This window comes from Pempheris klunzingeri, chromosome 4 (assembly GCF_042242105.1).
Source record: "Pempheris klunzingeri isolate RE-2024b chromosome 4, fPemKlu1.hap1, whole genome shotgun sequence".
Lineage (NCBI taxonomy): Eukaryota > Metazoa > Chordata > Actinopteri > Acropomatiformes > Pempheridae > Pempheris > Pempheris klunzingeri.
The window spans coordinates 28,728,954-28,742,625 of NC_092015.1; the positions used below are offsets into that span (position 1 = coordinate 28,728,954).

The 13,672-nt window shown below is 48.2% G+C and overlaps 1 protein-coding gene across 1 annotated transcript in view; it reads left to right on the forward strand.

Moving 5' to 3' along the window:
• sgsm2 (small G protein signaling modulator 2) overlaps nucleotides 1-13,332 on the forward strand; it is a 69,245-nt gene extending 55,913 nt beyond the window's left edge. Inside the window, exons 8-24 of the mRNA XM_070829103.1 lie at nucleotides 615-739; nucleotides 866-933; nucleotides 1,107-1,270; nucleotides 1,593-1,725; nucleotides 1,967-2,101; nucleotides 4,687-4,855; nucleotides 5,511-5,575; nucleotides 6,494-6,639; nucleotides 8,697-8,825; nucleotides 8,941-9,123; nucleotides 9,827-10,213; nucleotides 10,357-10,481; nucleotides 11,295-11,377; nucleotides 11,771-11,880; nucleotides 11,984-12,080; nucleotides 12,471-12,638; nucleotides 12,757-13,332. Coding sequence (XP_070685204.1) covers nucleotides 615-739; nucleotides 866-933; nucleotides 1,107-1,270; nucleotides 1,593-1,725; nucleotides 1,967-2,101; nucleotides 4,687-4,855; nucleotides 5,511-5,575; nucleotides 6,494-6,639; nucleotides 8,697-8,825; nucleotides 8,941-9,123; nucleotides 9,827-10,213; nucleotides 10,357-10,481; nucleotides 11,295-11,377; nucleotides 11,771-11,880; nucleotides 11,984-12,080; nucleotides 12,471-12,638; nucleotides 12,757-12,845 — 2,376 coding nt within the window. The 3' untranslated portion in view covers nucleotides 12,846-13,332. The remainder of the gene's footprint in view (nucleotides 1-614; nucleotides 740-865; nucleotides 934-1,106; nucleotides 1,271-1,592; nucleotides 1,726-1,966; nucleotides 2,102-4,686; nucleotides 4,856-5,510; nucleotides 5,576-6,493; nucleotides 6,640-8,696; nucleotides 8,826-8,940; nucleotides 9,124-9,826; nucleotides 10,214-10,356; nucleotides 10,482-11,294; nucleotides 11,378-11,770; nucleotides 11,881-11,983; nucleotides 12,081-12,470; nucleotides 12,639-12,756) is intronic.
• The last annotated feature ends 340 nt before the right edge of the window (nucleotides 13,333-13,672 follow it).

Below are 13,672 nucleotides of genomic sequence, written 5' to 3' on the forward strand. Positions count from 1 at the left end.
TGGCCAACAATAAAAAGAGCTATGGGCGGCGCCGCGGCATCATTAGACTACAGCAGTGAAATAAAGTGCTACTTTACAGCAACAGCAGAATAAATCATCAGGGAGACAGACAACACAGAGGTGGACAGACAGTATGAACCCAACAACTGCTATGGCCAAAAGAAAGAGAGGTTTGTTGTCGTCTGACGACTCTCTGAGTCCTCGTTCCTAAAACTTAATGCAGCCGCTCCACTCAGCCTCACAGTGGGAGCTGAGAGACGCTCTGAAGTCACCTCACTGAAGGTAAAAGTCCCAAGCTGAGTCACCTGGAGGATCCAACATGAGCATCTTAGTCAGACCCAGCATGCACCTGTTGGTCACACAGCATCAGTGGGTGTGTTTGATGCGGCTCACTGAGCGTACGGGCCGGGTGGTGTTTCCACAGGGTCACCTCTCTGGAGCTCTGCCCTCCTGCCGATCCTCCCACCTGGTTCCCAAAATGTTGAACTGTTTCATATATTTAGAGTGAAAATCTCACAGCAGCTGTTTGGATGAAAACGGTTGAATCGAGGATGCAACCTCCCGTCTCACATCATGTCCTTCCCTTCCTCTTTCTCTTCCTTTTCCCACGGCAGAAGAAGGACATGGAGGTGTTGCGGGGCTACTTGTCCCTCCACCAGGCCGGGGACAACCTCACCCTCAAGTGGACCCCCAACCAGCTCATCAACGGCACGCTGGGAGACTGTGACCTGGAGAAGAGGTAATCCCCCCTGGCACACCTATAGTTAATACACAGATGATTTAACTCCCCCTCGGGATGATTTGAAATGCAGCTTCCTCCTTAAACCTTGTCTTTACTAATCCAAAACACTTTTCCCTCTGTCAGCATCTACTGGGACTATGCACTGACCGTCCCTCTGCGCCAGATAGTCTGTATCCACTGTCACCAACGCCGTGAGTACACTGCTGCTGTCCCACCATGCATCCTCACTCAGTCACACACACACTCAGGTCACACACACACACACTGATCACACACACACACTCTGATCACCTTACAGTGGGTCAGTCACCAGGGGACGGGGTTTCATGAGCTGTTGTCGTATGTTTGTTTCACCGTATTCCAGCTGATTGCGGTGGCACGCTGGTTCTGGTCAGTCAGGATGGGATCCAGCGGCCGCCCCTCCACTTCCCCCCCGGTGGTCACCTCCTGGCCTTCCTCTCCTGTCTGGAAACAGGTCTTTTACCGCGGGGCCAGCTGGAGCCCCCCCTGTGGTCCCAGAAAGGAAAGGTGTGTCACCCTGTTTGAGCCGTCTTCACTCCTGAACTTAACTTAGCATGAGGTACATGAGGTTCTGTGTTCGGTGTCAGTGCTGCAGGGGAGCTGTACAACAAGTCGTAAAGCAACACATGACAAACCTTCCCAGAAGTGTATCTGGTGAACTCATTTTGTGAAAATGTGAAAGAAAATCAAACCAAAGGTTTTTCCCTCTGTGACAACAAGTCAGCTACCAAACAGCACATAAAAGTGTCTGTTTCCATTTTGATAAACATGAGGCTCAGTGCAACAATCCCTTTGCACACTTTAATGCATGTGTTTGTGTGCTCCACAGGGCAAAGTGTTCCCTAAGCTGAGGAAGAGGAGCAGTGCTGCCAGGCTCATCGACCAGGACAGGAACGGTGAGGAGCAGACAGCTGCTGACTACGTGTTTCGCATCGTCTACCCTGGATACCGCTACGACGCCAGTAAGTGACACTTGGACACCGTCACGCACACGGGTACTCAGCATCTCCAGGGCTGCAGGCAGCTCGAGACAACAATATAATCTTCCTGCTGTGGATTGTTTTTGCCTTTTGAATGATAACTGCTGTATATCTGTATCTGTTTACAAAGTGCGGGCGCAGTGTGGTGTCTTTCCCACTTCCCGAGGTCTGTGGGGTGCCACTCTTCTAACTGTGTTCTCTGTTGTCCCACTGGTGCAAGCAGTCACTATAAACTACCACCACACCACGGGCAGCCGCGCTCCGTCGCTGGACGATGACGAGGAAGAGGAAGATAGGCTCCATGCTATGATCTCAATGATCTGCTCGCGGAACCTCACAGACCCTAATGTCATGAAAGGTTTTTATCACCTTAACACACCCACCCAACCCCCTCCACTCCCCTCCACTCCTGAGACCTCACCCCGGCTTCAGACGTCCCCCATCATGCCCCCTCAGGCCCTCCTCCCCCTCCCAACCCCTACCTACCCCCCCCCAGCTTCGTCTGCCTGCGTGTGTGCTGCCTGAGGCCGAGCCCAACAGTGTGGAGTAGGCCGGTGGGGGGCTGTTAGAACACGGACATGGGGAAGTTCAGGCTGAACAACACAAAAGTACAAAGCCAAATTTAAAATTCAAGAAATTGTCACTATAACAATGAAGCAGCTGTTAGACTGCCGCAGGTCCAACAGTCAACATGGCCCCCTCCTGTTTGTTTGGCCTCCGTCATAATCAAAGTGATTGTAAGGGACAGGAAGCAGCGGGAGATAAATGACATCTATCGTCTCCGTCACGGTCTTAATAACTGCTCCACTAATCAATATTTAATGGATCCGAGGGCTGATGAATGATACCATACGCTGATGAGTTAAACCCTCGGTACGTTACCTGGTCAAAGTTTAGCACATAGCTGTGAAAGAGCCAGATGTTTTTCTCTGGGCCTGGTGGAGACCAAAGCAGAGTGTAAAGGGAAACGAACGTTGGACAGAAACATGATACCAAATGTTGCTCTGTGTCAGTTCCCATCAACCAAGAGGCCAAAAAGAGTGGAAGTCTAAGTCCTTTCAATTTAGGAGTATCTCTGTCTCAGCCATCGGTAGCCAAATCATTCCATAGCATTTCGTCAACAATGCCCCCCCCCCTTGCTGCCACACAAATGACAGCTGGAAGTAAAGAGCTCCTGGATGCTGTAATGTGGCACAGTGGCGTCTTTGTCACAGGTATTGTCAGACATCCAGTTAATGCCACAGCAGCCGCTGACAGACTCCCCGTTTGCCCTCCCTGCTTAATTTCGCTCTCTCTCTCTGCCTCTCCTCTCCCCCCCCCCCTGCTCAGACACAGTTTAATCCACTTTCTTGGCAGGGATCCTTACACAAGCCTGTGAACACTGCAGACACTCGCTGTCAAATGAACAGAGTCCAGCCGAGCCCAGTGGCTGCACACGCCTGTCACTGGTTTCTTCACTGTCACACAGGTTCAAACTTCCCCAGGTCTCCTCGTCTAGGTCAAGGCCTATCTGGCCGCTTTGCATTCTGGGACTTGCAGTGCTGACTGCCTTACTGTTATGAGAGGGTAAAGCTCTTGAAGCATGCCTCAGCACTGTTGGGTTCACGCTGTCGTGGCCAAGAATCGCTTTGACAGTTTGCTTAGTTTTTTTTTTGCACTCTTTTAGTTTGACATAATTCTGTTTCCTTCTTTTTGTCCTTTCATTTCTCACTTGCAACATGCTTGACGATTTTGCATGGGAAATATGCACCCGTTTCATTGTTTTTTGAAGAACGACTGTGTGTTTCTGCGTATTTGTGATGGGAAATCCTCTCTCACAGTCTCCTCCTCTGTTGCTTTTGGTTTCTCTCTCTCTCTCTCTCTCTCTCTCCTCTCCTCTCCTCTCTGACTTCCTCAGTTGTTTCTCCTGTGTTTGTGCAGTCGTTTGCTGCGATGCTGTTCACTGTAATTCTTCACTAACCCCGCCACCCCCTCCCCCCTCCCCTCGCCCCTCCTCCACTCCTCTCATTACGGTCCTGTGGGGTTCCGCAGTAGTAGAGATGTGGAGTCCTTGTGTGAGCAGGGTTGCATTACTGATCCCAAAAACACCGATCACGTCTAGTCCTAAAGTAAAGAGGGGGGAGGCCAAATGTGGGTCTCGCTCCAGCATTTTTTCTGTTCGCTTTTTTGTTTTTAATATTATTTGTTTTTTGGGGTTATTGAACAACCAAAGCACAGCTTCATATTTATGACAGGTCATCAGCTCCAACCTGAAGAATTAAGGTGAAGAGCATTTATTTAATGTTGAAGTTTTTATGATTTTCTCCTCCCCTTTGTGTGCCCTTTGACTGGTGTCCATTTGTTTTTGTTCTTTCTGAGATGATTTCTTTCGGTGTCTCTTGTCTTGTTCTGGCTTTATGCATCCTGCATGGCCTGAGCGTCAGCCTCGTCCCTGCCTCCTCCTCCTCCTCCTCTTCTTCTATCAGCTCCTTCTCTTCCTCTCTTCTTCCTCTGCTACTTCCTCCTCTCTTCTGTTTGTCCGGAGCGTCCCTGAGCTCTGCTGTCTCCTCTGCGCCCCCCCTGAATGAGCTGAACCAGCATGGCCTCCCTGCATCCTCTCTGCCTGTCTCTCCCACAGCACCGTTCCTGCTTCCTGAACCGTCCTCCTCCACTTTTGGTTTCCTCTCTGCACTTTGTTTTTCCAGCTCTCACATGTAACATGAGTGTAAAACTTCCATCCATCCACTCGTCCCTTGATGTCATGAATAACAAAGACGAATACATGGGAAAGATGTATTTATGGTTGAGCTGAGGGACCTATGTCATAATATGTAAGACGTAGAACACAGCCAGTGTGAAGCCGATTTAAAGGCACTGATAATGTGTAGAACAGCTGTGTCCATTTTGTCTCAGAGCACTTTGAGACCTCTCTCTGTCTTCTCACTTTGGTTCTCTCTGGTTCAGACCACGGGGATATGATGGAGGGTTTTGGAGGCAGCCCGTCGTCGTGGCAACAGGCTGAAGCAACCACTCATGAGTCACTGTGCCTGTCGTGCTCCACGGCCGCCGGCGACGTGTCGTTCGACTACCCGGTGGGCTGCACCTGCATGCACGAGCCGTCGGACATCCACACGTACGTCCTCTCTAACGTCCAGAAACCTTCCTCCAGCTGTGGAGACGTGCCGCAGGGTGTCATGTTTGAGCTACAGTTCTCTTCAGCGTTAGGGGAGGCCGCCTTTTGGGAAATAAAGGGGCCCCAAGAATAGCTGTCATCAATGATCCTAAGAGCAATCAATCAATCAATCAATCAATTTATATTCATCTAGTGCCAATTCATAACAAATCTCAAGACTTTCAACAAAGAGCAGCTCTAGACCAAACTGGGATTTTCTGATGTACTGAATCTTCTCTGAAAGAATCACATGAATGATGGTGTTAATCAGTGCTGAGGGTAATTTAAGCCTCAGGTTTAACAGTCCACTGTCCTGTCAATCACTTATTTATGGCACCAAACATCACCTTGAGTCTGGACAGGGGGCCACCGAGACACTCATTAGAGGAAGTGAAGCTGTCTGTTTGTGGAGTGTGAACTTTTAAATGTAATTGTAAGGAGTCAGAGAGTTCATGGAGGCAGCATCTAATCCATCTGTCATGAGAAAAAATGCATCAGGGAAGTTTCTGCTTCAGCTGTGAGCTTTGGTAGTTTCTTCATTCGAAGCAGATGTTAAAAAAGAAGCCTTTACAAACCAAAGGGTGCCACTGATGGTTGATGTCTTTGTCTCCACCAGCGTTCCTCTGAAGATGCTCTGTCAGAACATGAAGAGGCAGATTGTCTCCAGAGCCTTTTATGGATGTGAGTACATCATGTCACCTCTGCACGGCATCCATACATTCAGTTTAGTTGTTTCATGAATATTATTCACAGAACCTGTGACATTAATCTGATGTACAGTATAATGTGATGCCAGTTAGCCCAACAATATGCTAGAAACAGGTTATTCATCTATGTCGCTGTCAATACTCTGTGTTTCCTTTTCAATCAATAAAGCTATAATGAAACATCTCATACGTTGCTGGGTAACATAATGCATTTAGAATGTTATTCTGAAGAGCTTGTTGTATCACCAATAGTTTACTGAGCTCAGTGTAACAATACAAACAATAAAAGGCACAACTTTAGTTGATAAATGAACACAGATGTATCTAATAATCAAAAAACAATGCAGCTCATGTGTAAAGTTTACAGGCCAGGATACTTAGAGATGCTTATAGAAAGAGGGTTGGAGGACGTACTGACGTACTGACGTACTGACGTACTGACGTACTGACGTACTGACACTGTGTGACAGGGGAAACCTTGTGAATATTTTTTACCCACCTTTACCTTTATTTTTTACTTTTGGAAAGTTATCATTCATTATTTATGCCCTCATTAGATGGTACAAGCTCTGGTTAAACATGCGCTCACATTATATAAGCTTCCTTATTGTGTTTGGACTTTACTACCTTAACATTGTGTCTTTCTGTCTGTGTGCAATAGAAGAGGAATGCTCTGTCTGTCGTCTAGTCAGGTCTCCCACACCCCGCCCAGGTTCTTTATTGTCCTCTTATCAGATCGTTGAGGGTCTAAGGATCCAGGCAGTTGTTTGCTGTCTGCTGCACATTTCAAAGGCTTCTGAGACAAATATGTGGTGAAACCGTCATTTGACGTGACGTTCCTGATGCTTGGTCTCAGCTGTGTGCGTCAGTCCTTGTCTCATCTGTCCATCAGGGCTGGCCTACTGTCGACACCTGTCCACTGTGCGCACTCACCTGTCGGCTCTGGTCAACCACAACATCGTCCCTCCAGACAGGCCCTGCGAGGCGTCCGGGGGCCTCAGCAAAGAGGTGTGGAGCAAGTACCAGAAGGACTGCAAGGTGAGTACCGAGCAGAGAGGGTCAGAGAGCGGCTAGCAGTGAGGCTGAAGGGGGAAGGAAACCTCCGGCAGCCAGCGGCAGGAATTACAAAAACATAACGAGAATCTTAATCCACTTCCTCCGTCTGACACCCGCCGACCCCTCCAGCCAGAAATCACAGCATAGTAAACTGTAGTTATGCAGCACCGTTCAAACCATGGCTACAAAGTGCTGAACAATAAAAACAGACGTGAAGTAAGCACACTCTGGGCACAAAGAGAGTAAAACAAAGTGGAATGTCATAAAATATTAAAGGAATCACCAGAAAGCATGTTAAAAAGTGTGTTTCTCAAAGGTGAGACAGTGTGTGCAGCCCTGACCTCCTCCGTCACCTCATGTGGCAATAAGAGATCAGACAGGTGACCTGAGCGAGAGCTTTCAGCACCAATAAACTGACCAATAAAATTGATTCTAAAAGCAAGAGGAAGCGAGGGTGAGGATGCCAGGATCGGTGAAACGTTCCCCCACCCCAGCCAAGATCCTGGCGGCCTAATTTGACACCCCACAGATAATCGTGTGCAGTGGGGGGGGGCTGTGCATGTCTCACTCACAAAGACATTTTGAGATATGCTGAGCCAAGCTGTGGGGAATGTTCCTGGGAGAATTACGAGGAGCCGCGGTTCCTGTCCTGATGTGGTAAAACCGGATGACGTCATTGGACCATTTTTATAGCTCATCTGAAGTTTTTGGTAAACAGATATAAAACCTCTCCTGTAGAGGTGAAAAGTATTAGAGCTGTGGAAGAAAAAGTTTCTCTGTGAAGTAAGGAGGAAGGAATGTGTGCTCTGAAAGACGCAGCATCACCAGGGCTCGGTGTTCGCTCCCTGTAGTCCCCTGGGCTTGTAAAAGGACGTCTTACTCCTGAAGCAGCAGCTGACGGACCTAACGCCTCTTTAGAGAGACGACGGCACAGAAGCACACATCTGTATTGTAGCTCTGGTCACCATCAGCTGTGTGTGTCTGATGGGACCAGTTCACCTATAGAGGGACTTCTCCTTCTTTAACTATGTGTCATAAACCATAAACCCTCTCATAAAAGAGATGAAGGAAGTATTTAGATTCCCCTCTTAGTAATACTTCATCAGTACAAACATGCTAGCAGCACCCTGCAGAGGGTTAGAATATACATGTCTGCGTTAGTAATGCTTTGGGTGCATTCATGTGTAATTCCCCATATCTTAATAGAAGATGATCATATGTCTATCTGGGAAACTCTCACCTGGACTGTAACTAGTAGCTAAAACTGTCTGTGGAGTAAAACATGGAGTATTCCCATCTGGAACGCAGCCCAGTAGAAATAAAATGTGTAACAAAATGGAAACACCCATGCACTTTTAGAGAGGTGAGAGGTGAGAGGTGAGAGGCCTGCCTGTCTGTTATTCACTCCTGTTTGTGTAGAACTTTTCAGAACTCTATAATAGAGCTGTAATTGACCTCTAAGTTATATGTGGTGATGTTATGTTTCTATTATGAGCCCCCCCCCCCACTACGTTTGTAGATGAACAGTAAGTCAGGAGTCATGGCGTGCTCCTGCAGTCTGCCCCCCCCCTCCACTCTAATGAACATTTGATGAGTTTCAGTGGGATGAAGTCTCCTTACAGAGTGCAGAGTGATACCATCGCAGCTATTAAAGCAGCCACAGTAATCATTCATCAGCTCCAACAAAGTCATCATTACTAATTTACACTCTATTCATATCTGTGCCCTTCTTCCTCTGCACTTCGTCTTCCTCAGTATGGATCACAATCACTCTTTTTCTTCATCCATTATTGATGCTCTTCCTGTTCCTCCTCTCATCCCTCACACCAGGCTTCTTCTTCCCATCATCTGTCTTCTTCTTTTACTTTGTATCCCTATTAAGCATTTACCTGACTGTGTGTGTGTGTGTGTGTGTGTGTGTGTGTGTGTGTGTGTGTGTGTGTGTGTGTGTGTGTGTGTGTGTGTGTGTGTGTGTGTGTGTGTGTGTGTGTGTGTGTGTGTGTGTGTGTGTGTGTGTGTGTGTGTGTGTGTGTGTGTAGAACTATAAGGAGCTGGAGCTGCTGAGGCTGGTTTATTATGGCGGAGTGCAGCACGACATTAGGAAGGAGGTCTGGCCTTTCCTGCTGGGACACTACAAGTTCGGCATGGGCAAAAAGGACATGAGCCAGGTGGACCACACACACACACACACACACACACACACACACACACACACACACACTCACACACAAACAGAATTTATTTGTGTGTGTGTGTGACCGCCTTTTTTTTGTCCCTGGGAAGATTGATGCGAAGATCAGCGAGCGCTACCAGCAGGTGATGCGGGAGTGGAAGGCCTGTGAGGTCATCGTCAAGCAGAGGGAGAAGGAGATGCAGTCGGCCATCTTCGCCAAGCTCTCTTCGGGCAGCAGCATCGACAGCCACGTCCTGCGACTCGTTCACAGAGACTCCACGCTCAGCAACGAGGTAAAGAAGCCAGACGCGACACGACATCCATCCCTCAAACATCCGAGCCCTTCTTACACCCAGAAATATAGGAAGTGTGTGTCACAGTGTAGTGTGCTCATGATACACTACTGCAATCAACATAGCTAGTCTAATGGGAGGTTATACGGAGGTGCATGATGGGAAGTGTAGGAGGCAGTGCTCGAGCCTTGTGGGGATTTCTAGGATATTACATTTTATTTTGATAGTACACAGTAAATAGAGAAGAGAGAGAACACAAAATAAAAAGTGATCGACTCAAACTGGAGAAGCTGTGATTACATGGTTGGTGTCTGAAGCCAACGGCCTCCATGACGTCCAAACTGCCGCAAGTGCAGTGCACTAAAATGCAAAATTGCAAAATTCTGCACTAAATCTAACAAACTAATGACACAATGATGTCCTTTAATTTGGGAACAGCTACTGCCTGCCTGCATGTCACTAACAGGGCACACAGTTCATTCAGGAACGTGACAGTGACTGGTGTCACAAAGACAGATCTCAGCATAATAATTAGAAGAGAGAAGCCAGATCCATTACAAAAAACAATCTGGAGATAACATGGAGGAGGAGGGAAAGATGCAAAAGACAGAGACGCTGATATTTTAGAGTTGAAGTCACGAGCCGTGGGATTCATGGTGAAACGTGTCTCTGCCCTCACCTCTAAAGCTCCATCCTTCCTCAGGTGTTTATGTCAGTGGACGAGCCCGACCCGGGGAGCCAGGAGACCCCCAGTGGAGAGGACAGCACCCCCACCATGACCACCCTGGTTCCCCCGGCAGCCGTGGCCCCAGAGGAGCGCCCTCTGGTGGAGTTTGACTCCCCTGACTCGGGTCTCCCCTCCTCCAGAAACTACTCGGTGACCTCTGCTCATTCCCAGATCCTGTCCAGCATAGACGACGGTCAGAGTACGGAGGAGGAAGGGGGGGTCGGGGAGGAGGGCAGGACTCCGGGTGTGCTGGGGGAGTGTCAGGACTCTCTGACGGAGGACAGGCTGTGCAGTCAGCTGGACAAACTGGTGACCAGTGGAGCGGCTGCAGAGGGGACGTCACCTTCGCTGTCCTCATACACAGTACGTACTGAGTCTGACTGAGTGTCCTGATACGAGCCTCAGCAGCACAAGGACAGACTGAGGCTGCTCATAGTGACATGTAAAATGCCACAGACAGAACACAAACAGAGAGCAACGCTGACATCAGTGTTTTCTCTGAGCAGATCGAGCTGTTGGACACAGTCGCCCTGAACCTCCACAGGATAGACAAAGATGTGCAGCGCTGCGACCGCAACTATTATTACTTCACCACCGGCAACCTGGAGAAACTACGCAACATCATGTGCAGGTCTGTGGAACAACTGCGGAGATCCTTCACTTAAAGCTGCTACCTTCGATGTTTCATGTGAGCAATGGGTGAAATGTTTAGTGGGAAAAGTGTCCCCCAGCTCTGCAGGCCCCCTCAGCGCCATGCAGCGTTTTAGGGTCCTGGAGCTCGTTGTTTTCATTTTATAGCCTGCAGCTGTTTTGATTCACTCTCACTGTCCACTACCTGCCCTGCACCAAACAGCAGGCACAGAACATTAGCAGATATTTAGCAGCTAAACATCCAGATCTTCTCTCAGGAGTTGGTTAATATTTCACTTCCATTAACCAGGCAGCGAGCAGCACGACTCTAAATGAATAACTTAAACTAATATAATATATAAACGAATCATATAACTAAATATTTTCACCGTGTCAACTTGAGATGTGATAACTGTCACTGTGGCATTGGCAGTTTGAGTTGGTGCATCTTTAAGTGAAAGGAGCAGTACTAGTAAAAGTGAACGTGCAGCAGTATTATCAGCACAGAGCGCTGCAGTGTCCAAGGTAAAAGCAGTTCACTACACAGAAAACATTATCATAGTATTGGATAGTTGATACTGATCTTATCAGTGCATCCAGTGCTTTATATTATAGTTTATGTAATAGTTACTAACAAGTATAAGTATAATAAGTAACTAATAACTAATGTCTTTGAGTATTAAGCAGAAGGAAATGAACACAATCAAATAAGTCACATATTTTGAAATTTGCTCTCTAGTACAGAGTTTCATTCCACCACTGTCCATTACATGTGATAACTCTGCTGTCTTGATGTGTGTCCTTCTTCCTGCAGCTACGTGTGGGAGCATCTAGAGATGGGCTACGTTCAGGGCATGTGTGACCTGCTTGCTCCGCTCATGGTCATCCTGGACGATGGTGAGAAGAGACGCTGTGCACTTCCACTCTGTAAACGGCGCCAATGAAAAGTAGCTCCAGTTTTCATCGCAGAATTAAAGCTGATGAGGGAATAATGAATCTATTTTCCACTTGCATCACAAATGTAATAGCAGCCACACGCATGAGCAAGAAGTTTAGTTACAGAACAGACAAAAGAGACGCTGCTGGCGCTCTAATGAGGTGGAATTCTTTTCCTAATTTAAATTACTAAGCTATTAAACTGTCATAGTGATCAGTAAACAGCAGCTGTCACTCATTTATACTTCCATCAGTGTTTCAATTAGGAAATAATATTTGTTGCAGAGGAAGATTTATTTCTGTGTGTGTGTGTGTGTGTGTGTGTGTGTGTGTGTGTGTGTGTGTGTGTGTCAGAGTGCCTGGCATACAGCTGTTTCACTCAGCTAATGAAGAGGATGAGTCAGAACTTCCCTAATGGTGGAGCCATGGACACACACTTCGCCAACATGAGGTCACTGATCCAGGTGACGGATACCTCATACTTTGTGTGTGTGTGAGAGACGGGGAGAGTGTGTCCCCTCCACTAAAGCCCACTGACGTTGTTCTCTGCTCCCCCTCTGACATCAGATCCTGGACTCTGAGCTGTTTGAACTGATGCAGCAGAACGGAGACTACACCCACTTCTACTTCTGTTACCGCTGGTTCCTGCTCGACTTCAAGAGAGGTGAACAGTCCATGTTTAAAGCTCGCTGACCTGCATTCTCCAACACACTGAGTAGTCTGCTGTAGAGCTGCATTAAGTCATCTGAAAGAGTCCCGTTCACAGCCTCAGTTAGCAGTGTGGCCCTGTGGGGGTCACTACTGGGGGGGGGGCGTAAACCTGTAGCATGCTGTACAGTTCAGGTGAAGCTCATGACGGCAGGACAAAAGAAGTGATCAGCAGTAAAACTGTAAAAAGGAAAGATCTCAAAAAATGCTGACTGAAAGTGTGTGTGTGTGTGTGTGTGTGTGTGTGTGTGTGTGTGTGTGTGTGTGTGTGTGTGTGTGTGTGTGTGTGTGTGTGTGTGTGTGTGTGTGTGTGTGTGTGTGTGTGTGTGTGTGTGTGTGTGTGCAGAGCTCCTGTACGAGGATGTGTTTGCCGTGTGGGAGGTGATCTGGGTGGCTCCCAGGATTTCCTCGCAGCACTTTGTCCTCTTCCTGGCCTTGGCCCTGGTCACAGTTTACCGTGAGATCATCATCGACAACAACATGGACTTCACGGACATCATCAAGTTCTTCAACGGTAAGAGACGTCCACGTTTCTCACCATCTCGTCGTGGCCGCCGTCAGCGGACGACAGACACGTACAGTGTGTGTGTGTGTGTGTGTGTACTCACTCTGACAGTGTGTCTCATCCACAGAGATGGCTGAGCGGCACGATGTCCAACATATCTTGAAGGTAGCACGTGAGCTGGTGCACAAAGTCCAGTCTCTGATGGACAACAAGTGACTGTAGAGGAAGAGGAAGAGGAGGAGGAGGAGGAGGAGGAAAGGGAGGACGCAGAGGGAGAGAGAGTCCGGCCCTACGGGGGTGTCCAGCTCTTCCTCTCATCCCCCACAGAGACAGTGTCTCCAGGCCTCCACCATCCAGAGCGGGCTCAGGGGGTCCAGGTCTCCTCCCTGCCCAGATGAAGGCCTTGGGAGCGGGGCAGGAGCGCTGCAGAGGCGGCCTGGCTCTGGAGCTCGGCCTCAATCTGTTTACATTTACCTTCACATGGAATGCACATGGTGTCTGTTCAGACATGTGGATTTGTCTGCATGCTTGTGAGTTTGATCACACTGTGAACGCATTCTTGAGTCTCCCCAGCCCAACAGATGTCGTGTGTGTGCATGAAAACACACACACACACACACACACACACACACACACACACACACAGATGACACACTGGCTCTATCAATACTCCAGTTTTGTAGAGTGTCACCCTTCTCCTGACTCTGAGGCAGAACGTGTCGGATGGCTGTCAGGTGTCAGGAAGGCTGAAGCGCCGTCAGGGTTTGTCACGTTCTCCTCCGTGCACCGCCAGAGAAGGCCACTAGAGTGCAGGATTTACATACAACACTGTCAGAGCAGCAGAAGACTTAGCCACGAAGAAGTTTTCATTAGTGACCAAATGGACTGTGCCAACTACCTTTTCACAAGTGTTTTCTACAACAAGCATGTGTGTTTTTACCCCCCCCCCCCCCCCCTCCAACCCCAGGGCTTTTTCCTTTTTGTCCAAGAGTTGATTATTACACAAATGTTGCCTTTATCAGTAACAGCCCAAGTACTTAGTT